Source organism: Podarcis liolepis (assembly GCF_965112155.1).
Source record: "Podarcis liolepis genome assembly, chromosome: 9".
Taxonomy (NCBI): Eukaryota; Metazoa; Chordata; class Lepidosauria; order Squamata; family Lacertidae; genus Podarcis; species Podarcis liolepis.
The window spans coordinates 44,988,623-45,015,537 of NC_139564.1; the positions used below are offsets into that span (position 1 = coordinate 44,988,623).

Genomic DNA, 26,915 nt, shown 5'->3' on the forward strand with positions numbered 1-26,915 from the left:
AGTTGTAGGCCAAAACATCTGGAGGGCCACAGGTTGGGGATGCCTGCTCTAGTCTGTACTGATTGGCTGCTCCAAATATAGTTGGGTTTAGGAATACAAGGCCATCTTTGAATGCTGTAATTAACCAATGTATCTTCCAGCTGATTGTGGTGGTATATCTATATGCTTTACAGTTTGATTTTTTTTTAAATCCCACACTGTTCTGTCTGGTATTATCCAGCAGCTGTGGTTTGTGGTACCTTGCAGCGACGCTACAGCAGTTCAGATGGTTTCCTCCCAGGCCGACTGAACCATGATGTCACTTTCTGCCTTTCAAGGCTTTGGATTCCGCTCTGACTTTTTACCCTGGGGAAGTGGGAAATGTCCCAAAAGTCAATTCCAGCGCAGATCTGCCTGCTCCAGCATATTCTAGTGCTTGAAAAAGTTAGCCACCAATGACTTTTGTGGTCAGAGCAATTCAGAGCTGGTTAAATAGGATTTTGTAAAGGGAATGTGCAACATACATTTTAACAAAATACTATTTTTTGTGTTAATTTTCTGACTTATTGAGACCACATGTCTGCAATCAATATATATATATATATATTTGGCTAGGTTGTTTTGAACTGTTCTTTCTTTTATTGCTTGGAGAGAGAAAGAGTTGAATCTTGTCAGAAGGCTTGGGTGAAGTCTTCCCACCCTCAGCTATTTAGCTGGGAGCCACCACCAGAGGGCAGGACTGGGATGGGAAGGAAACACCAGGAAGACTTCAGCCTGTATCTTAACCTTGTGTTTGCTCCACCCACCCCTCAGGTACTTAGCTGGCAACCACAGCCTAGAGGCACAAGCTGAAGGCTTCTTGGTTGTGGCAATCAGCCAAGCCATCCCTGTGGGCCCTGTGATTCCCCTTCTACAAGGAACACCTGTACTTTCAGCAGCAAACCCCGCCCTCAAGGCTCTGTTATAGAAGTCTCCATGGATTCTGATGGGGACGACAGCTGACAATCAGCATATTAAGGAAAGGGAGCAATTTGGTGCATGTGGAATTGTTACTTGGCTGCTGCTGCATAGAAACAGGCAAACTGGACTCAACCCACCCTCAGGGTATTTCTCAGGGTGGGGAGAGATGCCAGGTATGCTGTAGGCAATGGGCTGCCCCAGTGATAGGCCAATATCCTGAAGGGGAAATTACCACTTTGCTGTTCATCCTTTTGGGATGCCATTGGGGGCCAAGAACTGCACCCACATGAAAGTGGCAGATAGATGGTGGCAGTACTTTGAGTGAGGTGCAGGGAGATGAAGATCTCCCAGGGTGACAGAATGGGAGAGGAAAAGAATATTGACAGGTGAGGGCTGAGAGGGTCAGTCATTGTCTGTAAGGGCCAGGATTAAGAGTTACTTTGGGATAGAGAGAAGATTCTGTAATTGTGCACTGTTTTATATTTTTTGATACCATGCTGCTGATTTTATTCCTTACTTTCTATGCTCTTGTTGTTATGAGTATCTGTTTTTTATTGTTTTGTATTTATATAACTGTTTCAATCACAGTATTGTCGAGACATTTTTGTTACGTGTTTACATTTGTGTTTCATGTTGTGAGATTCCCTGTGGTCTTTCAACAAACGGCAGTATATAAATTAGCAACAACATCAATAACATATAAAAGATTTTCCAACTGGAGGATATTTTGTATGATGGGCATACTGCCAATTCTTCATGGTAGACCCACACATTCCATGCCCCACATGAGAAATGAAGGAAGGCTGACACGCTAGACAATAAGCATAAATGGCATAGTCCAAATCTTGCTGCATAAACCGCCATACAACTTTGACCAGATCTGCACATTCAGCAGAATGGGTTAGGAAAGAGGTGTAGGCAATAAAATGTAATAAGGGTGTAGGAAAAAGGTAATAAAATAAGCCTTGGAGCAAATTACATGTTACACTTCCAGAGGTTCATCACATGCATTGTATGTGTCAGGGATTGCCAACAAGCTTCTGGGAATGGTGGTGGTGGTTCTGGAAATGGCAACAGTTCCTTTGCTTATGGTGAAGCTTTTCTGGATGTGTTGGGGTGCTCAGAAATGTGCTATGTGTGTGATTAGAAATAATTGGGCAGAGCGAAGTGGGGAGATGTATATGTAGAAGTGTGTATGGGTGAGAGATGTAGTTCATTTGTGTAATCAGTGTGGTGTAGCCAATTTAGTGTTACACCACAAAATGGCAGCTGTTTTGTGACTGGCACTTGGCCAGGCACTTCTTATATGAGGAGCATTCAAAGATCTCTTTTGCCACACCTATTAAGCACTGAAACATTCACTTCAAAATGGGGGTGGTGCTTAAAGTGTGGTTACTTTCCATAAACTGCCAGTCAGTGTAGGAAACTTAAAGATACTTGGGAGAAGTTGACAATAGCCAGGGATGCCAACTTGAATAAAATATGGGGGGGGGGGAGTAAGCACACATAATGAATCACATGATGTGTCACACACACCATTTGAATGGCAATGCCCATCAACATTGCCCCCTCAAATATTTTATGGGGGGGCAACGTGACCTTAGCCCCTATGATTTATCTCCTTTGATCTATTTCCATGCTGTGCTGACTCTCCCAGAAGCTGGAACAGCACTGTTGTCAATACACAGTCTCATAAATGCCTGTTTTTTGTGGATCTGACTGTCTATCTGTTACTGGGCCCAATTTATATTAATTGATAAAGCCCTGAATGACTTGGGACGTAGATATCTGAGAGCACATACTTGAGAAGACCAACATCCCTGGGCCTTGAGATAAGGGGAAGAGGCCCTTCTTGTTACCCCCACCCTGGTGAATGTTGCTCAGGGTGTGATAATGGAAGAGAAGGCCTTCTTGGTGGTGGTGCCCTGGTTATGGAACTCTTTCACTAGTGGCATGGGACAGCTATGTCTTTGATGAGCTTCTCTTGCCACCTAATTATTATTTTTTATCATTCATACTTATGGTCTATCTGATTAGCTTCTCTGACCTCTGAATTTAAAACATTAAAGTTGTCTGATTCTGTAGGTGTTTTGGTGTCATCAGGTGGTTTATTGTTTTTATTTCAATTGTTTCACATTTAACTTTTGTTTTATTTTTACTGGGCTTTCGGAAACAACTTTGCTATCCTTTTTTCTTGATGAGAAGTGTTCTACAAATACTGGACTAAATAAAATAAATAGCTATGTTGTTGCCCTTCCCATCTGACTTCTGGCTTCCCATGCCACTCCAGTTAACGTAGGAAGCAGCCATCCTCTACCAGCAGTTGCAACGTTACTGAGGCTGAGAACACCCAAAAGGGCAGGAGATCTCCATAGTGTAATGTGACCATCTATTCCCTGCCAGAGCCCTTTTTGCAAATTTATTTGAAGCTTGAAGCACCATCCCCCTCTGGTTCTGGAGTGTACATTTTCCCAGATAACAATGATTAGTCAGTGCCTAGACCTCTTCTCCTGTCATTACATCTGGGATGGGGAACCTGTGACCCTCAATATGATTCTGAACTCCAACACTATCATCCTTGGCCGCTGACCATGCCAGCTGAGGCTGATGGAAATTAGGAGTCATATCAACAACTGGAGGGTCAAGGTTCCCTATCTCTGCATTATGCAGTAATGGAGTACCTCACTACAAGAGACAGACCAATGCCAAGGGGCAACCTGTGTTTTACAGGGAATTATTATTCACAAATAGCCTTCAGGATTGACTGGTACAAGAACCAACTTGTTTAGCCTTCATGGTGGCCCTTCACTTTCTGGATGTATAATAACCAACAACATGGGGGACAAGCAGCCCTGAAAAGCTTCCCACAGCAGCTATCATCTCAAGACACATGGGTGCTTTTGTTGACTTTCCCTAGTCGGGTGTGGAAGAGGAAATTTGAGCAGGCAGGGAGGCAGAGGGTAGTAGTAAGAGAGAAAGTACACTAGTCTGGTTCACTCACCTAATAGTTAGTAATTAACACTCATCTAATAGTTTGTTATTAACAAGGGCTTGTGGTGCTGTGAGCATTCTCTGAGCCCCAAACATACGTTTGTATTCACATGTAGACTTGGGTCGTTTTTGTTGGTGAGTCTCCAAATTGCCTTGGAAATTATGCTGACAGTCTACCATCATCTGTCCAGAAACTGGTTTTGGCAAGCCTGATAGCCCTAAGAGACAGAAGGCAAACTTCAATACCACTATCTATCCACTGTTTTTGTGTGTGTTTAGTTTGTCATTCTTTTTAGCTGTGCTGTGGAAGAGTGAAATAACTGCCCAGTCAAAACAAAATTAAATTTGGCAGGATCATTATAATCCTGTCGCCACATATTACTCGAGAACTCTTCTATAATATGTTGATTGTAGAATAGAGGATGCAGGACATCCATCTTATCTTTCTTCTAGATGATAACCACCATTCTAGCCTGCCATTATAATGGCCACCACAAAACTGTGGGAGTCATTACTTATAAAATGCTATTGAGCGTCCAGATGGAAAATTTTAACCTAACTTGGTATTCAGTTGTGTCACATTTTCCATTCCTTACAACCCTGTGTGACTTTTGAAATATGTACATTAATCATGGTTCACTTGAACTTTTTGCCCCAATTTTGATTAATTTCTTCGTGTTTGTTTTTCAAACTAGGGTGAGCATCTCTTTGTATGTGAGAGAGATTTACCTAATAGTATTAAAGTCTAATTTCTACACCTTGTTTAACTGCAGTACTCCTAAGAGAAGCATGCAATTTGGCAAAGCCTATTTTGGGGGCACTGAAAATAACTGCATTGGAAGCCACAGATCAGTCTCGAAAAAGATCCTCGGCTCCTTTGGGGCAGGTTAGGAGACTTGGACTCCTGCCAAATGGATTGCTGTGGCAATTTGAGTACATGAAGTTTGCAGCTAGTGGGCCAAAAATGAGGTCTTAATGGGCTGTATGAGGCCCCCATACCATGTATTAGTTACCACTAATATAGACCTGCTACAAACATTCTATTTTAAATGATGATAAGAATCTACAGCTATACTTTGTAAATTTCTTTTTTCCACTATGTAATAATACTACTTAACTTATGAAGCGTATCTATTAAGATTTGTACTTATTGTGCAATATGGAGACAATACTACTGCTGCATGTTGGTGACTTGTGGAAGTCATTTGGTAGTTCACCAAACCTCAACCAGTGTGATTATCAGCAGAGTGTATGGAACTCCAGCAGAATCTTCAGAGATTTCCTGCACTGAGCAGAACATCTTTTTCCAAAGTTTCCGGTTAAGGGAAAAGCTCCTCTCCCACATAGTTCAAAGTGTTCGTTGTCTCCAGACACAAGACAAAGCTAAACACTGCTATCTACTATACAGTATACAGTTCTTCTGTAAAGATATATATGCACAGATCTGCTAACACTACCACCATGATAGCTAACACTGCTGTGTAAAAACCCACAGCCTCTTCCCCTGAGTCTCAGATTCAGACCCTGACAGCAAACAGGTCAGGACACAACCAAGACATGGACAAGATTGCAGGCATAATGAAAGCAATGCCCTAGAGACTATGTGTCTTTACATGTAGGCATATTCCTGAATAAGTGGGAGGGTGAAGGACTCCGCAAGTCATACACTGGACTTTGCTGGTGTTGCTATGGTAACCCAGTGCACCTGGCACCCTTATCTCAGAACATTGACCTTGCTGGCAGGGGCTGATGGAAGTTGTAGTTCAACACCCTCCAGAAAGCCAAAGATTCCTTATCACTGTTCAAGGAACTTCTACAATATAAAATATTTTTGATCTGCTAAGACCTTCAGGATGCTCCTTTAAAGCATACCATAACATCCAAAGAATTTTGAGGTTCTCTCACTCAAGATGATGTCTTGAAGCACTTGTGGTGGTGATTATTTTTATCATTTGCAGCTCATCACAAAGCTGTAAACAACTTGGGGTCAATGTACTTTTTAAAACAAAATCAAGAAAGAAAGACACCATATTCCTGATACAGTGGTACCCCGCAAGACGAATGCCTCGCAAGACGGAAAACCCGCAAGACGAAAGGGTTTTCTGTTTTGGAGGCGCTTCGCAAGACGAATTTCCCTATGGGCTTGCATCGCAAGACGAAAGCCCATAGGGAAATGCTGGCGGTCGGGAGCAAAGACTTTCGCCCACAGCCGGCCTTCAGAAGAGGACCTCTTCTGAAGGCCGGTGGGGGGCAAATGTCTTTGCTCCCCCCCCCGCCTGCCTTCCCCCCCCCCCCCGCCTGCCCCGGGCGATCTTAAAATGCTGGCGGGCGGGAGCGAAGCGTTCGCTGCCGACCCCCAGCATTTTAAAATCTCCAAGGGACAGCAGAGAAGTCTCTGTCCCGGGGAGATTTTAAAATGCTGGGGGTCGGGAGCGAAGCGTTAGCTGCTGACCCCCAGCATTTTAAAATCTCCCCGTGTCCCGGGGAGGTTTTAAAATGCTGGGGGTCGGGAGCGAAGCGCTGCCGACCCCCAGCATTTTAAAATCTCCCCGTGTCCCGGGGAGGTTTTAAAATGCTGGGGGTCGGCAGCCCGACCCCCAGCATTTTAAAATCTTCCCGGGACACGGGGAGATTTTAAAATGCTGGGGGTCGGCAGCGCTTCGCTCCCGACCCCCAGCATTTTAAAACGCTGTTCCGAAGGGGGGGCGGGGACACCTGCCCCAGCCGCCCCACTTCGGAAAGCTGTTCCGAAGTGGGGCGGGAACACCTTCTGAAGGTGGGCAGGGGGCGAAAGTCTTTGTCCCCCCTGCCTGCCTTCCCAGGGGCTTTTAAATCGCCCCGGACAGCGGAGAAGTCCTCCGCTGTCCGGGGCGATTTTAAAATGCCGCCCGCCAGCATTTTAAGATCGCCCCGGACAGCGGAGAAGTCCTCCGCTGTCCCAGGGTTTTTTAAAATGCTGGGGGTGGGAAGAAAAGCCCTTGTCTCCCCCCCCCCCCAGCCTTCAGAAGAGGTCCGGGGACAGACTGTCCCCGGACCTGGTCTGAAGGCGGTTTCCCTAGGAACGCATTAATTGATTTTCAATGCATTCCTATGGGAAACCGTGCATCGCAAGACGAAAAAACCGCAAGACGAAGAGACTTGCGGAACGAATTAATTTCGTCTTGCGAGGCACCACTGTATTCCTGTGCAGTCTTTACAGTCTGCCACTCAAGCACATCTGATGGTGCTTGGCAATGTCCGACTGTCCTCAACACGAAATTGTGCATTTGGTGTGATGGCACTGGGGTCATAGAACTCTCTGCGTAATGATATCAAGCTTTCACCATCTGTAATGAGTTTTAGGTGCCAACTTAAGTCTTGGTTGTTCCAGCGAGCCTTTTGACAAAAACAGTGTCCTGTTTTTATAACCTTGTTAGGTGCCCTTTTCTTTACTTCTGTTTCTTTAATTAATTTTGCTTTGAATTTATTATGTTTTGGTTTTAATTGAGATCTTGTTCGCAGCAGAAATGTGCTTTTATATGGGCTTGTGGTACAGACATGAATAAAACAAGAATAGTAAATAGCTTGCTGGAATGTTGTATGTGGCTTACAGAGATTTCTAGGTTTTAAAAACTAATAAAAGCGAAGAAGAATGAATTAGGTAATGGACCGTGCATGAAATAATACAAAACATTGGCTTCTAGAAAAGTGATATCACCATTGGCTTTCATGATTTATTTGCCTAGTCTTTCCTTATTTAGTCTCTCTCTAGACACTTTTCAAAGAATGCCCCCAAAACCAAATTAGTCCCTTAAGCTCTTCTTACTTTATAGCATGTTTTATGCTAACAAATAGTGAAGGCAGTCCATATCCTGTTGCAGTCCATGGCTAAAACTTCCAGTTGTTGGTCCCCCCCACCCCCCACCCCGGTTTTTTTAAATAGCTCTGGAATTCACCCAAAGTAACCATAGAGACTCCTGCCAACCTAGCAGTTCAAAAGCACGTTAAAATGCAAGTAGATAAATAGGTACCGCTCTGGCGGGAAGGTAAACGGCGTTTCCGTGCACTGCTCTGGTTTGCCAGAAGCGGCTTAGTCATGCTGGCCACATGATCTGGAAGCTGTACACCGGCTCCCTCAGCCAATAAAGCAATATGAGCGCCACAACCCCAGACTGGACCTAATGGTCAGGGGTCCCTTTACCTTTACCTTTAACCATAGAGAACACTGAAAAGGAAGGGAATAGAAAGGAAATAAGAGAACTTTATTTCTTCCAGGTCAGTGAGGGGAATCAAGTGTACCCAAAATAACTTTAGTCACATCTCTTTAAAAAACAAAAAACCCTGTTTGACTAAATTGAAGCAATAACAAAAAGATGTTGCATTTTTTTGGGATATATTAAATAAGCAAGCTGGAAAGAAGCCATAATAAGCAGAATCCAAATTAAACACTGCTTGGAAAGCCAAATGTGTGTTTTCTAATATGTGTGAGTAAATTGGAGCTCTCCATTCGATTTTTCTGCCTCTAGGGACATACAGGCATAAATAATGGCAAACACATGAAACAAAGTACTTGGAAATGTTTAAGAATGCTAGTTTCCAAATGCCAGTTTCATTTGTCTCAACTGGGCTTGTCTATACTGCTAGAGGGTGTCAATGTCGAGGTGCTGTAGAGTACATCTGATCCCTAGGAGCAACCTTAGAAACTGAACATTTTGCATTTCATTCCCTCCATCATATTTCTGCTGATGCTCCCTCCACAATGGTATAAAACAATCCAATGCATAATGGGTGTGCATGGATTTCATTGCTCTATGATTGCACTATCATCCCCATCTTATGCCGTACACACACACACACACACACACACACACACACATATGCCTATATGCCTCTTCATTTATTTATTTTAAAATCAACTTGGGAGATTTTAAGATCAAGTCGATGTAGCAGAGGGAAAGGAATTCTTTTGTGATTGAAGAATAAAACAGTGGTGCGTAACACTAACAATGCATGTGTGCTTTCCAAGGCTAATCTAAAGCAAAAATGCTCATCCAGCAGCTTTAAATATCATTTGGAACAGGAAAAGCTTATGCAGGCCATATTCATTGTGTATTCCAACATTCGTGGCTTTAGCAGATCATTCCACTATTTTTTTCATCCTCTACTTTACTATAATTCCAATTTTCAATATGCCTTCTCAGGAGAGGGGTGTTGTTGTTTTTTGGGGGGTGTATATTGGCAGTAACTGGCCCACCTGTACTTACTTATCAACAGACATCTTTTCCCTGCACTCCAGTGGGAAATATGGCTACTATGGTGTTTTTCTTTCCTCCCAAATATATATGGGAGACTTATGTGCATGGTTTCCTTTTAACATTAACAGGAGTAGCCTGTATTGCACTACATTAGTAGACCAACCCCAATATATAGCTGGCAGTAATTTACTGCCTGATCAAGCAATATGAGAAGTTGTTTGCCATACATCCAGACCTTTGTTCGCTTCGCTGTGCTGGGGAGCTAAAAAAAAGGAAAGAGCTAAATATCTTTATGGCTAACATTAGTAATTCTATACATTAAGGATCAAATCTAATTCTGCCGAGCCTAATAGTGGAGAGGAGGGTGGCCTGCAGTCAAAAGTACAGAACTCCGATACAGATTTTGGGTTCTGTTTAAGCTCTCCACAAACTGTCAGCGTGAAAACAAGCTGCCTAGTCTTGCTTTCTCGAGAGAGAAATAGAATAGGAAAGCTTACATTGCAAGGCTTTTTTTCGTAAAGGGCAGCACAATACCCAGAAGGAATGTGATATAAAACCTCAGTCTTTTCTGAGCCTAATGGCACTAGCAGGCTGACATGGTTAAGGTTTGGAGCTTTTTCGGTTCGGAAAGATGAGTGTAAAGCGTGGATGTGCTAGAGGCGTATGAAGTGAGTTGTGTTGAGACAATGGAAATAGAGAGGCTTTTCTTCCTTTCCCGTACTTGAATCTGGGCCCATTCAAGGAAGCTGAGTATTCGGGGCAGGCAAAATAAAGGATTTCTCCACTCTGTGGAGAGGATTTCTCCTACTCTGTGGGATTTGCTCACACACGATGGCCACTTTATAAGAAGATTGCACAAGTTCTAATTACAGTGGAACCTCTACTTACCACCATAACCCGTTCTGGCGGCCCATCCTTTAGACAAAATGGGTCACTAATAGAAACGCCATTGTGTGCATGTGGAGACAGTGGCAGCTGCTTCTGTGCGTGCGCAAATCGCGGCAAACCCGATATTTGCTTCTGGGTTTGCTGCAGTCGCAACTTGGATTGGGTCCAAGTAGAGGCGGTCCTAAGTAGAGGTTCCACTGTAGATGTGACTTCAGTTTCTTAACCTAGAACAAGATTGACTTGGGTTTCCGCATTCGTTGTACTAGAAACACTGCACCTGATAAGCTGAACGACTGCTGAATTATATAGCCAAGTGTGTGTCTAAGGCAGATTGAAATATACTCGGAGTCCTACAGTGATTTCACGCTCCGTTTTGCAGCTTGTAAATCAGTGATTGAATTTTTCCCCAAACCTCAGGCCTTTATATACATTATTTACACAATGAGTCCCATCTGATTGGCTGATTCTGCTTCCCTCATGGAGCCTGATTGGTCTTCTCCTGCAGGCCAATCAGTTGTTGCATTCTAGGATCCTACCTGCCAATTGTTCTGGGATCCAAGCTTCGTACATAACACAGATTGAGAATGTTAATGCAGATGGGGGAAATCAAGTAGGAGATCCACTTCTCATGTCTTACAATCCCATCTTCCCTTTTTCCAAAAGCAAAAAGCAAGTGAATTCCCCGCCCCCCTTTTGCAGGGAGGGAGAAGGGAACAGGGGCAGATAGGAGGGAGATGCCTGACATCTCCACAAGTGAAATTATTGAAACCACTTGAAGAATGTAGATAAGACCACCACACTTTTGTCTTCAGCAGAAGGCATTCCACTCACAAGGAGCATGTTGTACAAAAACATTTACTCAAAAAGTAACAAGGTGCCTGGAGATTATATACATAAATACTGCTCTACTCAGCAGTGAAATTTCCATGCAACAGTTTCTTGTAGCTGTGAGTAAATATGAATAGTTTCTCACGTTTAACACCGGATCATCATAAGGCCCAAATACTTGCACACCTCCTGTGGCTTGTGTAGCTCCCTCTTCAGTTGTTAATTAAATCACAGGGCTGGTAGGAGACTTCTTATCTTCCCAGCCCTGGTTGACTAGGATGTTTGGAACAAGGAAGTCTCCATCTCATGCATCCAAACTTGTAAACAGCAGTAAAAACATCACATGGCAACGTCAACAAGGCTCCTTGCCTATATGTAACAATGATGTGAATTAATTGTAATAAATTTCAATATACTTCTGAGCACCTTTGAAATTACAATTTGTAGTGGAGAGTTAATAAAGAGGGTGTCTGCTGATGACTGAAAATATTTTTTTCCCCTAGTCAGTCTGTGACGTCCAAGTCCCTAAGCAGAGAATTGGATTTCTTCAGCATCATGCAACTAGGCACTTTCTGAGCCAGCAAAGGAGATCAGACTTCTTTTATTACTAAAAGAAGCTTCCTCCTGTTCTTCATACTGGCTGTTAAAACTGCATTATTTACAGTGCAATCCTATATGCTTCTACTCAGAGGTTAGACTTGTTTACTTAAATGGGACTTAATCCCAAGGATCGCAGTCTTAAGAGCACATTATCTAAACCTCCTGGTGGTGATCAGTGTCCACACAAGCAATTTTCCTGTTTCATTTTCAGGATTTTCTCTCTAGAAATGTGCCTATGAGGCAGTGCAGTCAGGGTGAGGAGTTACAATGTGCACGCTCCTTCCTTTTGGGAGGTTTTGCCAGAACAAAAAATCTGTTTTGTTTTTCCATTCAGTTTAGTTTTTTCATTAGTTTAAATTGCATTTGTTGTGTTTGGTCAGAATCCCCTTGTCCTAGTCCCTGTTGATTTCAGTGGAGAGTTGGCACCTGTAACTCTTGGTAATTTTCATCCAAATTTTGAGGCACTCTAATCCCCTGAGGCATGAGAAGTTCCAAATTTCCAAGGGTTAAGACAAAGGATTCCCATTTTACAGGCAACCAGACAAGACCTATAAATTAAAAATACTGTATTTCTTTTCAAGTTCTCATTGTCGGCGTTGCTACTTGAATACTGCTTCTAGGTATGTGTGGGCAAGCCCATTCCCACTCTTAACTTATTTGACCTAAGGCTTAATACTGACTCAGTACTTGCTTGACCATGCTCTCATTTACTCTGTTCAGCATAAAACCAAGAACTTCTACAGAAATGCTGCCCACTTCTTAGATTTTAGCTCATGACAAAATATTTTTGACCCTCCTGGGGAAAAAAGGAGCTAGTTCTTACAACTATTGCACAGTGGAACCTTGGTTCTTGAACTTAATCCGTTCCAGAAGTCTGTTCCGACTCCCGAAATCATTCAAAATCCAAGGCACGGCTTCCGATTGGCTGCAGGAGCTTCCTGTACTCAAGTGGAAGCCACAGAAGCAGCTTTGGACGTTTGGCTTCCGAAAAACGTTCGAAAACCAGAACACTTCCAGGTTTTCGGCATTCGGGAGCCAATTTGTTTGCAACTAAGTCGTTCGAGAATCAAGGTTCCACTGTATCTTCTTGTTATAAATATTGTATTCTTAGCCATTTTGAAACTGCTGGTCTATGAATCTAATAAACTGTAATCTGTATTTACGTTGGTCTACATAGGAAGCTGCCTTGTATGGAGTGAGATCATTACTCACTTCGTTTTATGTGGCCTACTCTGACTTGTAGCATCTCTCCAGGCCTTCAGAGAGGATTCTTTTCCAGCTCTACCCAGAGATGTCAGAAATTAAACCTGCACAGTATGGGCCCCATCACAGCTTCAGGCCCTCCTCTTAACCACCACGGCTCTGAAAAATACTGCTGTGTTCGTGCGTGTTGGAAGTAGCTAGTGTGTCTACATGTGTAGCCCTTGGTTTTCAGATCTTGGTACATGTCTGAAAGACTTCCAAGCACAGATGCCAAAAGAATGTATATGTCATTATCTCTGGGGTTTTGTAGAAGCATCAAGTAGGAAAGGGGATATGTTTTATTGGAGTTTCTGCTGCTGACCATGCATAAGACTTTTTCCCCCTTTTAGTTTCACAGAGTTGAAAATAAATATGAGCCATAGACATATGATTTAATCTTCTTTTTAAAAAAGAAATTCAACAAGGTTGGGTTATGCTTAAAAATGCATCTAGGTGCAAAGTTCATCTTCATTTACATTGACACCTACTGCTTATGTGTGGTAAAAACCTTGGCACACACACACACCCAAATCCCAAGTGGAAAATAATTTCTACAGTATAAATGTTAGATTGTAGTAGATAAGCCACAGTCAAAGGAGAATTGGAAGGGACAAAGTCCACCCTTTTGGGGGGGTGTACCATTCAACTAGACAAAAATTAAGGAAGCACTGGAGGATTAATAGACATAACTTCTGTTTTAATGGAATTTTAAACACTGCAAATGACTGAAACACCCAACAACAAGTTGGTGACAAATTACACTTTGCATTCAATTTTTTTGTGGTTTGAAGAGATTTCATGTGGTGTTTCCTTTGCCCCAAAGTTTTAACCTTTCTCATTCCACTTTTCCAGAAGCAACATGTTCTTTGAGTCTGAATAACCCTGCTAAAAAAATTGAAGTAGAAATGGAATACATCTTACAGGTCACATACCTATTCATTGCATATGAAAAGCGAAAAGAAAAACAAATCTCAGTGGTGATTTCATACCCTTTGTTTTCAAAAAAAAATGTTAAGGAGTGCGTGAGAGAGGCTGGAGAACTGTGTGGGATATTTGTGAAGCCAACATAAGAGGTATAATTATGCAAATACCTTCCCAATTAAAGGAGAAGCATAAAGGGAATTGCTTGAACAGAGTGCTAGAAAAACTGAAACTGTACAAGAAAGCAGCAGCAACTTAAAAAAAACCACGCACCTTAATGATAGTAAGCATTAAGGATAAAATTGCCTTTTAATTTGCCACTTACCTCTGTTCACATCTTGTTACGGTCAGAAGTATAATTCTCTCCTTCGTCTATGTCTTTGGGTTTCAGTACAACTGTCGCTTTAAATTATCTTTTAAATGGGTGTGGAAAGAAAGCCTTCATTATTCCTCGGTGACCTTTACCAAACACAGGTTGCAGCAGGATTATGCATTAGAGGAAACCGTGAACTGTTTTTCTTAAGGCCCTAGTTTTTTAGCCAGCCAGTGGCTGCTCAGCTTTATTGCCGTTTCCTTTACTTTTTGAATCCCAGATGTGTCATCATGGTTGCATTTTTCATATATTCCTTCCTATGGCTGGATTGCTGTTGGAGGTTGGTGCAAGCACAGAAGTGGGGAAGAAAAAGACAAATTTGTATAATTGGGCTGCAGTCAGCTCCAGTTGCTAAATGGGTACCGTTACTCTCATTCTGACAATTCAAACTAAAACTAAGATGCCGAGGCTGCAATCCTATGTTGATTTCAGTATGTCTAGACTTCTGGATTTCAGTGGGTTGAGAGACACATTATGCTGCATAGGATTAGGCCATTGAAATAATTTTAGTATATGGAATCTTAACTGGGGTGGGGAAAGGTCCATTCTACCTATATATCCCTGGTCTCTGTAGTGGTTCAACTTAACCAATTAAGATAAACAAATGATTGCATGATGGCTGCTTGAAATCAGTGGGATGGCAGGGACTGCTCCATGCGGTTACAGTTGCTTCCTACATAACTTTGGCAAGTTTCATGACCCCACCAAAAAACATTATCTTGGCACAATGAAAGTGGCTGCATGTTCGAATATATTCACTCAAATGGCTTGCTGTATGTATTTTAGCTCTACCAAGGGGTGTTTTCAAGTGTCAACGTTTGACCTTCTGCAGGCAATGAAGGTCCTGGGAGGGAGTGGGGTAGGAGAGAGAATGATAGGAAGAGAGAGTTGTAGACTTTCGTTAGCTTGTACACTGTGATTATGGTGCATTACTTAGAACATGCTTTCAGCCAGGGGTGGCTAACGTCTTCTTCTTTTTGCCCCAAGGGACACAGCCATGCATGGCCAACCTTCTGAGGGTCAGGAGTGGGTATTGCCATCCTGCCTCAAGCACATGGAGGACACACAGCCTCCTCCTTAGCTGATGTGTGCACATCAGCTGAGGGTGTGGGAGTTCCACACCCTCCTCCACTCATCAGATTATTCAGTCATCTGGTTAACAGCGAGAAGGTGATGAGTAGGGAGGGGACAATAGGGATGAAAATTGCATCATCCTGCTTGAGTCCTGCATACTGAGCAAGCAACAATTGCTTTCTTGTGTAGTTTGGGGAAAGAAGGAGTGAAATGCAGGGGGAGGCCACATTTCCAACAACCAAACCTCACCCACCCACCCACTCCGAACACATGCATTTTTCTTGGTTGTGTGAAACTGCTGTCACTTGATCATTCACATATCAGTTTGATTAATGTGATTGGTCTCAATCACATGTCTGCACTTGATGGATGAAGAAATTGGCTTTGCCATTTGGCTGGGTAATACAGAAAATTGGGCTACCCTAGACTACTAAGGGAGAGAACTCACTCTGGGGTGACCTGGCTGTGTGTTGGATGGTGGGGGGGAGGGGTTTCATGTAATTCTTCCACCAAATGCTTCTAGGTACACAAGGACATTTCCCGTCTATTACAGTATTTGGTGCAAAAGATCAGACTCAATGGCCTGGGTTGCATGTCATACTAAGCCAAACAATGGCTTAGCTCAAATTTATGGGCTCCTGGAGAAGAGAATGCAACTGCTTTCTTCTTCCCCGATCATTCTGCTCTGTGCAGAGCTAAGTCCCGGTTTGACTTTGTGTGTAATTCAAACCTGAGCTACTGGTTTTACCTCTCTCCAGAATAACTGCATGCCGTAACCAAGGTTTGTTCTGCGGTTTTCAGCTCATGGTTTGTACAGCAGAATTATACCATGAACCCAAGTTTGAATAACACTCGAAAGCAGGCTTAGCTCAGTGCAGCAGGAGAAGGACCAGGGAGGAACCAAGCACCCATAATCTGCTCTCACAATCTGAGTTTGTACATTCATTCCACAATTTGGCTTAGTGCAACCTGCATATTCTCTGCTTCTTGTTCCTTACATTCTGTCTTCATCAACTTCTGGCTTGACGGATGACAGATGAGGTGTGTCCAGAAACACACTGATTTAGTGTGGGATGATTGTATTTGACAAGGCAAGAAATGAAAGGGCTTCAGCTTGCAGTGGTATCCTGACACATTGCAGATGATCCTGCAGTGCTGGCACAGAGCATAAGCTTTCTCTTGCAGGAAAAAGGCTACTGTACACCGTCCTGGTTCTGGAGGGATCTTGCAATGCCACAAATGAAAGTTTCAGCCCAGCCCAGAATTATGTGTGCATGTCAGTGCGATAGAAACACGTGTAATTGTGGACTGGATGGCAGCCAGCACCCTTTCTTCAAACTGAAAGGAGCAGCATTGAAGGGTGTGAACCCCTCACCTTCATTAATCATCTCGAAGAGCCAGATCTGCAGCTAGCAGCATAATGATTGCCTTTTGTCATAACCAATTGTTCATTGTTTTTCCTCTTCCCAACAAGATCTAATGCAGAATAAAGAACTAGCCTCTGCAATGGTTGGGAAATAAGAACTATAAAAGACTCTTTGCATTACAACTTCTGAATTTGTAACTCCTCGGGTTATCTTTCTAATATAGCAAAGGCTAACAGTGATTGCTTAGCTGCTGCAATGTGATGAAGCTCTCCTTGGAAACTGTGTCACTGCAAGCGATTAGCATGTGTCTAATAAGTTTCTCCTTTGTCTTTGCTCATTCTGGACAAGAGATTGCCCAGACCAGAGTGGTTTACTTAAAATTCCAACCATTGTAGCCTGCAAGTAGTCACTTTAATAACAGGGTCTCTCACCTGATCCACAGCCCATTTAAGCCAGATGTATTTATCTAAATGAACCCATATAACATAGCCTATAATGTAGTGCAGCATCTCTCTATGTTTTCTGTATAATCAAAATAAAAGCTCGGCAGGGAAGATCTCATAAAAATCCAAGCTCTTGACAGTTTACAAATTGTGGTTTGAGTCTCCGCTGCAGCTCAGGGAAGCGGACAGATCACAAAAAATACTGGCAGCTGAACTCACAGGATACATTTGTTTCCAGAACCTATTTGTAAAACTAGGCCAAATGAGGCTACTGAGTAAACAAAGGAAGTTTATTAGTTCCATGCAGAAGTGATATGTTCTCTCTGGGCACAATAGGAGCTGGTTGGATTTTAATTACAAGAAAGGAATGGTACAGTGTTTTAGTTCCATCATCAACATTTCCTAGCCTTAAGGGATGCAGGGTTTATTCTTTCTCCTGCAAGGGGGAATTGTGTACATAGTTTTTCATTAGCATAAGTGGGAGTCACTTTGCATGCATAAGCCTATTGTGCATTGATTAGAGAAGGCAGCGTCCCTATTGTGGAACCCATCTTGAATAAAAATAAACATTATTTCACAGTGTTATTTTTTGCTGAGGCACATGTTATGTTTGGTTAACCTCATACGAAGAAAGGCAAACATGTCATATGGCATTCTATTTGTAGAAGTTCCTGTTTGGGAACTTGCACATGGCCAACCTGATCCGAATTGGCCTGATGGTGGGATGATTTCATGCCATCGGTATTCACGAAAAACATATGACAATATGTTGGTGGGCAATTTTCTTTGATGTTTGTGTGTTGACCAGAGCTGGGCGAAGGACAGCTTTGCCATATATAAAAGCATCCTTTGGCTGATGTAACTTGAAATGCGTAACTAATAAGGTACTTTTAGTAAACAACAATGGATACCACAGGACTGCAATGCATTTGCCATTTTCAGTCATTCTAATCATTTGGAATGAGCATCCAAAGGTGGGGGCAGTAGACCGTAACCCCCAACCGAGACGTCTTCCTTTCAGTATCCAAAATTGAGACTGTGCATACACTTGTGCGTACACATACAGGTTTGGGGTTTAGCCCGGTGCTACAGTACCATCCCACCAGTGCATGTCTGTCCAACATGGTAGAACATCTGAAAGGAGCATCGTGTGGCAAATAAAGCTGGTGCGTGTGTATACCACCCATTACAAGACATCAGTCTTCTAAGAGCTGGATTTGAGTATGGGCTGGTATTGGGGCAGGATTGGAGCTTTTTTGTGATTGCTTGAGGTTTTATTCCCCCTCCCTTGGTAAATATTCTTATTTTTACTATTTCACCCTGAACAGATTTTTTGTGGTGGCCAAGTAAATTATTAGTCCACTCTGAAAAACAGGTCCAGCCATTGCAGAATTACTTAACCATGGAGACCCTCTCTACACACAGGCCTTCAACCCATATACAAATGAGTGTTGGTAATAACTCGGGTTGGATGAAACAGTATTGGTTAGGTCCATGTCCCTTACAAATGAGTTGATTGGCATGCCTGTTCAACTTCAATTCCATGCAGATTTTTTAAGGGGAAATGCTTTAAATTCTGCACACTTTTGTAAAGAGATTTCATTTGTTTTCAAGAACCTGTGAAATGGTCCAAGGGGTCATTCCGTCTGTTAAACAAAGCTGTTGCTAAAAGCACAGCACTTTTGAATATTAAGTTGTGCTACCCTTCTTGGATAATTATATAAAGAAAAAGATGGCTGCCTTTATGTACTGGAGGAAGCAGCCATATCTTCCCCTGTACTGTGCCCCTGGCTGCCTTACAGTGTCCCTAAAAGCAGCCGACAGTAGTTCTGTAAAAGAAACAGGAAGCCATTGGACCATCTTGTACAAATATAGGTTGGGACTAAACATGTACTAGAAAGGTTTGTAAACATTTCAGACTTACCCACATGTCTACATTCTGATCCACACTTGATCCAGCAGGTAAGGAATAGAGAGGTTCACTTCTAAATGCATAGTGAAATGAACTCCTATCCTTCATTACAAGATAAGAACTTAAAAGTGCAGCTTGATCAGACCCAAAGCCTGTCTGGTCCATCATTCTGTTCTCATGGCAACCAGCATGATGCCTGTGGGATGCCTTGCAAGCAGGTGGTTTTCTGCTCAGGAATTCTCATTAATTCCTCTGATACTGTAGGTGTTATATAGTGATTGTGACTAGTAGCCATTTGAGGGCAGATCCCACCATACATTTAAAGTGCATACAATGCACACTTGAAGCACACAACTTTCCCCAAAGACTCTTGGGTATTGTAGTTGTTTTTGTTTTTATAATTCATCTTTGTTGTAAAAAAAATGCTTTCTTAACATGAAACCACAGTTTTGGTTTCTTGTTGATGAACATGTAATTCTTAATCATAATAAAGTAAAACAAAGATATATTCTTAATCATTTGATTCATTGATATTCTAATTACCTCTGACTTCCCTCTCCTTCTTACTTGGGTCTTTTAAAGTTCTTGGTTGAATGCATATCATGATAAATCTAGGTTGCTGGTAACCAACGTTTTCACTACTATTTAATGTTTCTCATTACAAGAGTTAATCTAAACCAGTCAAAATTTTTAGTTCTCCACAGTGGTCTTTCAGGTATTGTTTAAATATATTCCAAACTTTACTAAATATTTGTTTCCCTTATCTGCCCTGTCAGTTTATCCACCTCAGCATATTCCATCAATTTAATCAGCCAATCTTTTTTTGATGGTATGGTCTCACTTTTCCAATTCTGTGCAATCAAAACTCTCAGGAATTGTAGTTTCACCCTCACAGAGTTACAGTTCCCAGCACCATTAACAAGTGGCAGTTCCCAGGGTTCTTTTGAGGAAGTCTTGTGCTCTAAACGTGTGCTGTAGATCTGTGGCCTACTCCCCTTTTAAAGTTATCCAAGTTGGTGGCAATTGCTACATCTGGTAGTGAAATCCAAAGTATCTATGTGTTTTGGGAAAAGTGCTTCCTTTTGTCTGTCATGTGTGTCCTATCATTCTGCTTCACTGAATGGTCCTGGGCTCAAGTACAGAGAGAGAGGAAACCTCTTCTCAATCCATTTTCTTCACAACATGGGTAATTTTATACACCTTTGTCATATCCCCCTTCACTTGCTTTTCTCCTGCCCAAAACTAAAACAAAAACTAAAAGTTGCAACCTTTCCTCATAGGGCCAGTCTCTTGATCATTTCTGTTGATCATTTCTGGCTCTAACAGCATCCTTTTTTTAGGTATGGTAACCAAATCTGTGTATGATATTCCAAGCATGGTTGTAAAAAGGCAAAGAATTCGGGAGAGGTAAATCTTGCATTTTGTTTCAAAAGAAAGCATAGCGGTTAGTACATAGTTGCCTCTGGGTGAAATTTGATCTGCCAGACTACTTCTTGTTTGGAAAAGGAAGGGTCTGTCCACTGAAAATGAGTTATAAGTCTTGTGTGAGAAGTGGTATCTGCAGAGTGATGTGATCTATCCTGCGAGCGTTAACCTCTAAAACATTCAGGGCATGGAGGGTATAATATACAACACGGTTGTGTCAATTATGTATCTGCAAGAGAAATACAAGTGTGCTGTATTGTGGAATAGTATAAACACTCAGAAGACTGCTTGCCTACAATGGCTTGCAGCTGATTTAGGACTTTGTAACCTCTTTTCTACTTGATTCAAGTTACTCTTTAAAAGTGTGGGGGGGGGAATTAATACTACTAGTTGAAGTTCTAGACAATGTTAATGGTCAACATGACTACATACCTTGCTGGCTGGGGGCATGAAAGCTGCTACATTGGAAGGATGTTGTTCCTTTTAAATCTCAGCAAAACAGAATGTCCATGGGTTTCTTAGAATTGCTTCACCCAGTATTTCTCCTTCCCTACACATGCATTAGTATTCATGGCACAGAAAAATGGTAATGTGTGAAAGCGATCAGTATTCACTTGAAATGAAGAGATTATGGTCATTATTAACGCCCAAACTTGGTGTGCATAGTTGAGCATCCATAAAAATAACTGGATCCAAGTGCATTCTTTTTCTATGGATCTGAGAGAATTGGGTTGAGGTGGTATATAACTGTGAAGCACTCTGAAACTGTAGATTCCTGTGGCATGATAAATCTTTTGGAATGGTTATGGCTATGGATTTTTTTAAAAAAGTATAGTTAATGTGCCCCTAGTTTTCTAGCCTTCAGGGAGGAGTGGGGTTGTTTGAGGAAAAAATGGTTTATTGCTTGTATTCCAGTGCTTGACTAATCCCTAGGTAGGATTTGTTAATCTGCTTCTCATAAATTAATACTGTGCATTCGGCTTGCAGCTACAACCAGCCCCTGAACGGTGTATTGTGGGATATGGGACAAGATAAAGATTGTGCCTGAAGCAATATCAGTTGAACAAAACCTGATTGGCACAGCTAGTCCACTGTTGCTTGTGAGGGCAGGCATTGTTTGATCAAAAGAACAGCCATGTATCAGTTAACTTAATCCACGATTGATTGGCAGGGACATCTTCACATGTCCAATTATTGTGCAGTCAAAATGATCAACCCACTGGTATACAAAGCAAGCATATCAGGCTCCATGGGCCTCCTGTAGCATTTCCAAAATGTATATGGTGGGGCGTTTTGTTTTTTACTCTGGGGGCTTAGATGCCAGAATCATAGAATTGTAGAGTTGGAAGGATCCCCTAGTGGCGCTGGTGGAGGAACTGGAGTGCGGGGTGTGTGCCTCTGCCTAGGGGCATCTAGTCCAACCCCCTTCAATTCAGGATTCACAGCTAAAGAATCCCTGACAGATGGCCACCCAACCTCTGCTTTAAAACCTGCAGTGAAGGAGAGCGATGCTCTGTTCCATCTCGATCTGCCTGTTGTCAAGAGAAGCCTCTTATCAGAATGGCTCCTAGCAATAGATTCCCTTTTTAAAGGAAGTTTCTCCCCTGTTCATTAAACGTCTGGGGAGGGATGGAGGGAGACAGTATAGGCTCCATCACCATCTGATCTCTGCAGAGTAATTGCAGCCTGCTTTTTCAGGGTTTCCAGTTGCACGGGTAGAGCCCTCTGCATGTGTGTGCTGGGTTTCTTTCAGACTTTGCAATGAATGCATGCAGATTACCGGCTTCCCCACCCTCCCACCCCCACAGAGTTATTGAACATGGTAATAGCAACATATGGAAAAGGGCTATGTTTGCTGTAACAAGGCAAACTTTAGGAAATGCCTTCCCAACGTGCCTTTAGCAAGCTGCCGACTGACATTCTGGTTTCTTTTCATATTTCACTATAAAGAGTTTTCTGTGAGATGCTTCTTAAAAACAGCAGTATTTCTGCCACTGATATTGTCTGTGAACTAATCTTTTCTCATTTTAATCATCTATGATTGTAGCAGTTTTATAATATAAATATTGAAAAGCGCTTCTCCTTCCCTGACCTTGCTCTGTGTTTCCCCTTTCTATGGTGTATTAATCACAGGTGGTTCTGCGAGGGCAAAGAACTGCAAAATTCTCCCGATATTCAGATCTGCTGTGAAAGTGGAGGGCTCCATACACTAATTATAGCCGAAGCCTTTGAGGACGACACAGGGCGCTACTGTTGCCTGGCCTCAAATTCTGTTGGTTCTGATTCTACATCAGCAGAACTGTTTGTTGAAGGTAAGAGAGAGCATCAACTGAAGGTCACAAACAGGAAAAGAAGTGAAAACATTATGCTTTAGATGCCATTGGTTCCAAGAGTCAGCCCAAGCATAGGCAAACTCGGCCCTCCAGGTGTTTTTGGGACTACAACTCCCATCATCCCTGACCACTGGTCCTGTTAGCTAGGGATCATGGGAGTTGTAGTCCCAAAACATCTGGAGGGCCGAGTTTCCCTATGCCTGGTCTAAACCCACCTGGAATGGGGCTCATTACCATTCAGTAGTTTTAAGCATAATGCTACAGTGATGGGAGTTCGGGGTTGTTTTTGTTTTTGTTTTTTTAAAAACTTGTTTGTTTTGAAGTGTTCTAGACTCCATGACAGCATCCATCATCCTTGAACATACCCTTTTCCATCCCCTGTAGGTGCCAGCTCTTCTGATTCTGACAGTGAGGTTTTCAGATCAAAATCTGGAGCCATGCCACAGTAAGTTTACATAGCAAAACTTAATTATACACTTTGTATCTAGGACGCTTTGGGGGGATTACTGCAAAGTTGTTCTGCTTCACCTCTTGCAGTCATTCCATGGGGTGGAAAGACTAACCAGCGTTAATTAATGATCAGATCCTGTTAAAATATTGCATTGCACGTTAAACATGGGGCAGCACAGATACAGATTCTGGTTCAGAGTCTCTCTTTAGAAAGCCTTTTCTGCCTATACATTGTTTTGCAGAAGCAGTGAAGTACATGTTCATACTGCTGCATGTTTTTTTTTTACCATGTACTTTTCACAGATAGTTATCACCTTTTAAAGCGATGCCTGGCATTCTGTTATATCTGGAATTGAGACATAGCAATGAATCATTTGTAAACCTTTAGTGAACACATGCCCTTACTTTTCTTAGGTTTTGTAACTGAGTGTATATACACAAAGATGAAATGCATCAAATATTGAGGGCAGATTTCTGAGTGCATTGGAAATATTCCTGTTGTGCTGCCTGCATTTTCCCCCCTTTGGCAAAAGACCCCAAAGATTCTCTGAATAGAAAGTTTTGCAATTTTGTAATAAAACATTAGGGTTAAAGATTCATTTTATAACTCTTTTCTGCTGTACTGGAAAAGTGGATGTGCTTCTGTTGACTGGTTAAAATCCTGATCACGGCAGACTTTGGGTGGCCTTCAGCAAGTCACAGCTTACCAGAAACTCAACTGTTCCTCAGAAATAGGTTGTGCTTCACTCAAAATAAACATGTGAAAGGGAAGCATTTTATGGCAAGATTAACTGACTACTACTTGTTTGACTTATCTAGGGCCCAGAAGAAAAGTACTTCTGTTTCTTTAACGATAGGATCTTCTGCTCCAAAGGCTGGCATCACTACAGCAGTCATACAGCCTATTTCTGTGCCTAATCTGCAGGTATGTAGATGTCTCAGTTCTAAGACATCAAAAGTTGACTCAAGTTCTTGGTAGCACGCTGTGACATGTTTGCACAGGACTTTGTGGATAAAACGACTCTCATCCTGCATACCTGGGACTTCTCTTAGACACAGTTTCTGTATGTGAAATGTAATTGACTGCCTTTTTATTAAAGTTGCCTGGGTGACAGAGTTAATTCAATGTTAAATGGCAGTAGTTGCAAAATTTGGTTCTCAATATACTTGCTTTCTTTATTGTAAATGGTCAATATGGTGGGGGCAGGGGACTGGGACTGTTTACAGAATCAGACACACACACACAAAAATCCTGACATAGCAGGTATAGGTAGGGATACTTTATTAGTAAATGTGTAAGTGAGATAAGGATATATCAGTGCAGGAATTCTATTACTAATGGTGCTGATGGTTTGCAAATTTCTGGGTTTAACTGTTTTCCAGGTCCAAAGTCCTACTTCATACCTCTGCAGATTAGATGGATCAAAACCTAGTAATGCTGCACCTATTTTTACAAAGGTCTGTTTTTTCCACTGAAATGCTAATTCTATGGTTTTGGGATGAAATAGCAAAAAAAGGGGGGGGCACAGATAATTTCAATCCTATTAAACCTGCTGAATAAAGATGGTTCCTTTATTGTAGGATAGTAATGGATTTCTAGCGAAGACACTTTTTCTGTAATGATTACTTTCTATTCTTTGCTATACAAAAGAGGCAGAGTTATATATATTTTTTCATTCACTTCTCTTTTAATCATTTCTCAAAGTATCACTGTAGGCACTAAAAAACCATCATATGGCTCACACCTTGAGTGTAACTCAGAATAAATTCTCTTGTGCAAGTTCTACTGAAATGAATACTGTGTGCTTGTACAGCTTCCACCTTCTCCCAGATGGGTTGTGCCCAACATTTTATCAGTTTTGATTGCACATGTTCCATGACTGCATGAGGATGAGTTCATCCCTATCTTAGGATATCAAAAAAACTCTCTCTCTCTCTCTCTCTATATATATATATATGCACACACACACACACACTCCAAAATAGTTTTTAAAATGTGTGATCAGAGAGAGTTCTTTCTGCTGCCAGCATGGTTGTAATTTAGATTTCCAAAATAAGAATTTACTCTAATTAATTGCTGTGCCACCATTAAATAAAGAAAGAATGGAAAATAGCATATGCAGTGCTGTAATTATCTGCAGGCAGTTTGTCTGCTGACAGGGTCGAGGCTTTTTAAAATATGTATATTTGGGGTTGGAGGTTCAAATAATCCATTTATCAATTTTAACAGGAGCTACAAGATTCAACAGCAAGTGAAGGACAAGTTGTTGTGCTTGAGTGCAGAGTGAGGGGAGCACTTCCTCTGCATGTCATTTGGTCCCGGCAAGGAACCGAAATACAGGATTCTCCAGATTTCCGAATTCTTCAAAAAAGTAAGTGGCAGATTAATTGTTCGTTCAGATATCCCTGCAGTATAAAAACAAATGGGAGAGTATATGCCTCAGGTTTGTTTTAGTTTGCACAATTACTTTTTAGGCTCAACATTTCATTATAGTATTCCCTTACCCGTTACCTGTATCTGTCAGATTACTCGAAGAGTAATAGTTAAGTTTGTTATCAAATATTACCCTTCTATAAAACAGGAGTGGGAGACCTGTGGCTGCTCCGGATGTTGTTTGGATTCCAGTTCCTTTCATCCCTCATCATTGGCCAGACAAGCTGGTGCGATTTCCTTTCCTTTCCCCCCACAACAATTTATGTACCACTTAACACTGTATTCTAAGCTAAATTGGAACCCAATGACGTTAGAGGACCACAGGTCCCCATCCTTGCCATAAAGTCTTGACTGTTGTATATGTAATGGTTTTCTAATGCAGTTTGTTCTTTCCCCTCCTATTCCTTGTTCTTTCTTTGGATGATGTGATGTGCAGAGCCGCGATCTGCCGCTGAACCTGGTAAGCATCTTGTGAAAGAACCATCTTTGTTTGCTTACTCTTTGTGTGTGTGGATTGAAGGTAAATAGTGTAATGTTTCTGCAAGGGGCTGGTAACATGAAACCCCCTCCAAGACAGCCTATTCTTTATCACAGACTTCAGACCCTGCTACTCTGTACTTTATGTCAGTTTCATTATTAGTGAAACAGCAAATCCCATTGAGACCAATGTGGGGAGGCCCAGTGGAGTGAGCCTTTTCAAAGAACTTGCTCTCAGAAAATTGCATTACCTTGCAAGTTGCTTAATCGTCACAATTCAACCCCCAAAACTACTGGCATGTTTTCCTTAGTATTAGACTACTAAATGTTAGATTTCCTCTTCTCAAATATGTGCTAAATAAAACGTAATCCCATCCACCCTTGGTTGTTTTTTTAAAGCCTAGTTCAGCATTCCTTTTAGTATATTAGGGCAGAATTCAGCCAGTCTAAAAATTCAAATGGAAGGAGCTTGTTTCCCCACTTTTATCTCCCTTTGTTTGTAATGCTTTCTGCAGTGGTTGCATACAAGGCGCTCTGTTTGCCTGAAAGTTCTGTACAGATGTTAAGCATTATTAATAGTTCAACTCCCCCACCAGCCATCTCTGGACAAATCCCCAAGCAATTTCACAAGGGAAGCTTTGGTCAGGTGCTCCAAGATCAGAGCTACGAGGCTGGCAGCATTTAATCTGTTCCTTCCGTCCCCTCTAGGTCAAAGAGTTGCAAAGAGGTGGATCCCCACCCAGTCATGTCACATTTCAGTTTTGTAGCAGTGTTTTCGGTTGTAAGGTGGGATGTGATGTAGGACACGAGAAGAGCCTTTCTAGATGAGAACAAACATCCGTCTGGTGGAGCATCCTGTATCCCACAGTGGCCAGTCACATACTTCTGGGAAGCCCACAACAGGACACAGGAGCAAACAGCTCTCCCCTTCCCTATTATTCCCAGCAAAATGGAGGTAGCACATAGCCATTGTAACTAGGAGCC

General features: G+C 42.0%; 1 protein-coding gene across 8 annotated transcripts in view; it reads left to right on the forward strand.

Moving 5' to 3' along the window:
* The window catches only part of PALLD (palladin, cytoskeletal associated protein), a 210,439-nt gene that overhangs the window by 61,232 nt on the left and 122,292 nt on the right, over window positions 1-26,915 (forward strand). For all 8 annotated transcript variants that reach the window (XM_083520209.1, XM_083520213.1, XM_083520215.1 and 5 more), the window contains 6 exons: window positions 22,371-22,549; window positions 22,955-23,015; window positions 23,840-23,945; window positions 24,404-24,478; window positions 25,251-25,392; window positions 25,891-25,914. In XM_083520209.1, the coding sequence (XP_083376335.1) occupies window positions 22,371-22,549; window positions 22,955-23,015; window positions 23,840-23,945; window positions 24,404-24,478; window positions 25,251-25,392; window positions 25,891-25,914 (587 nt within the window). The remainder of the gene's footprint in view (window positions 1-22,370; window positions 22,550-22,954; window positions 23,016-23,839; window positions 23,946-24,403; window positions 24,479-25,250; window positions 25,393-25,890; window positions 25,915-26,915) is intronic.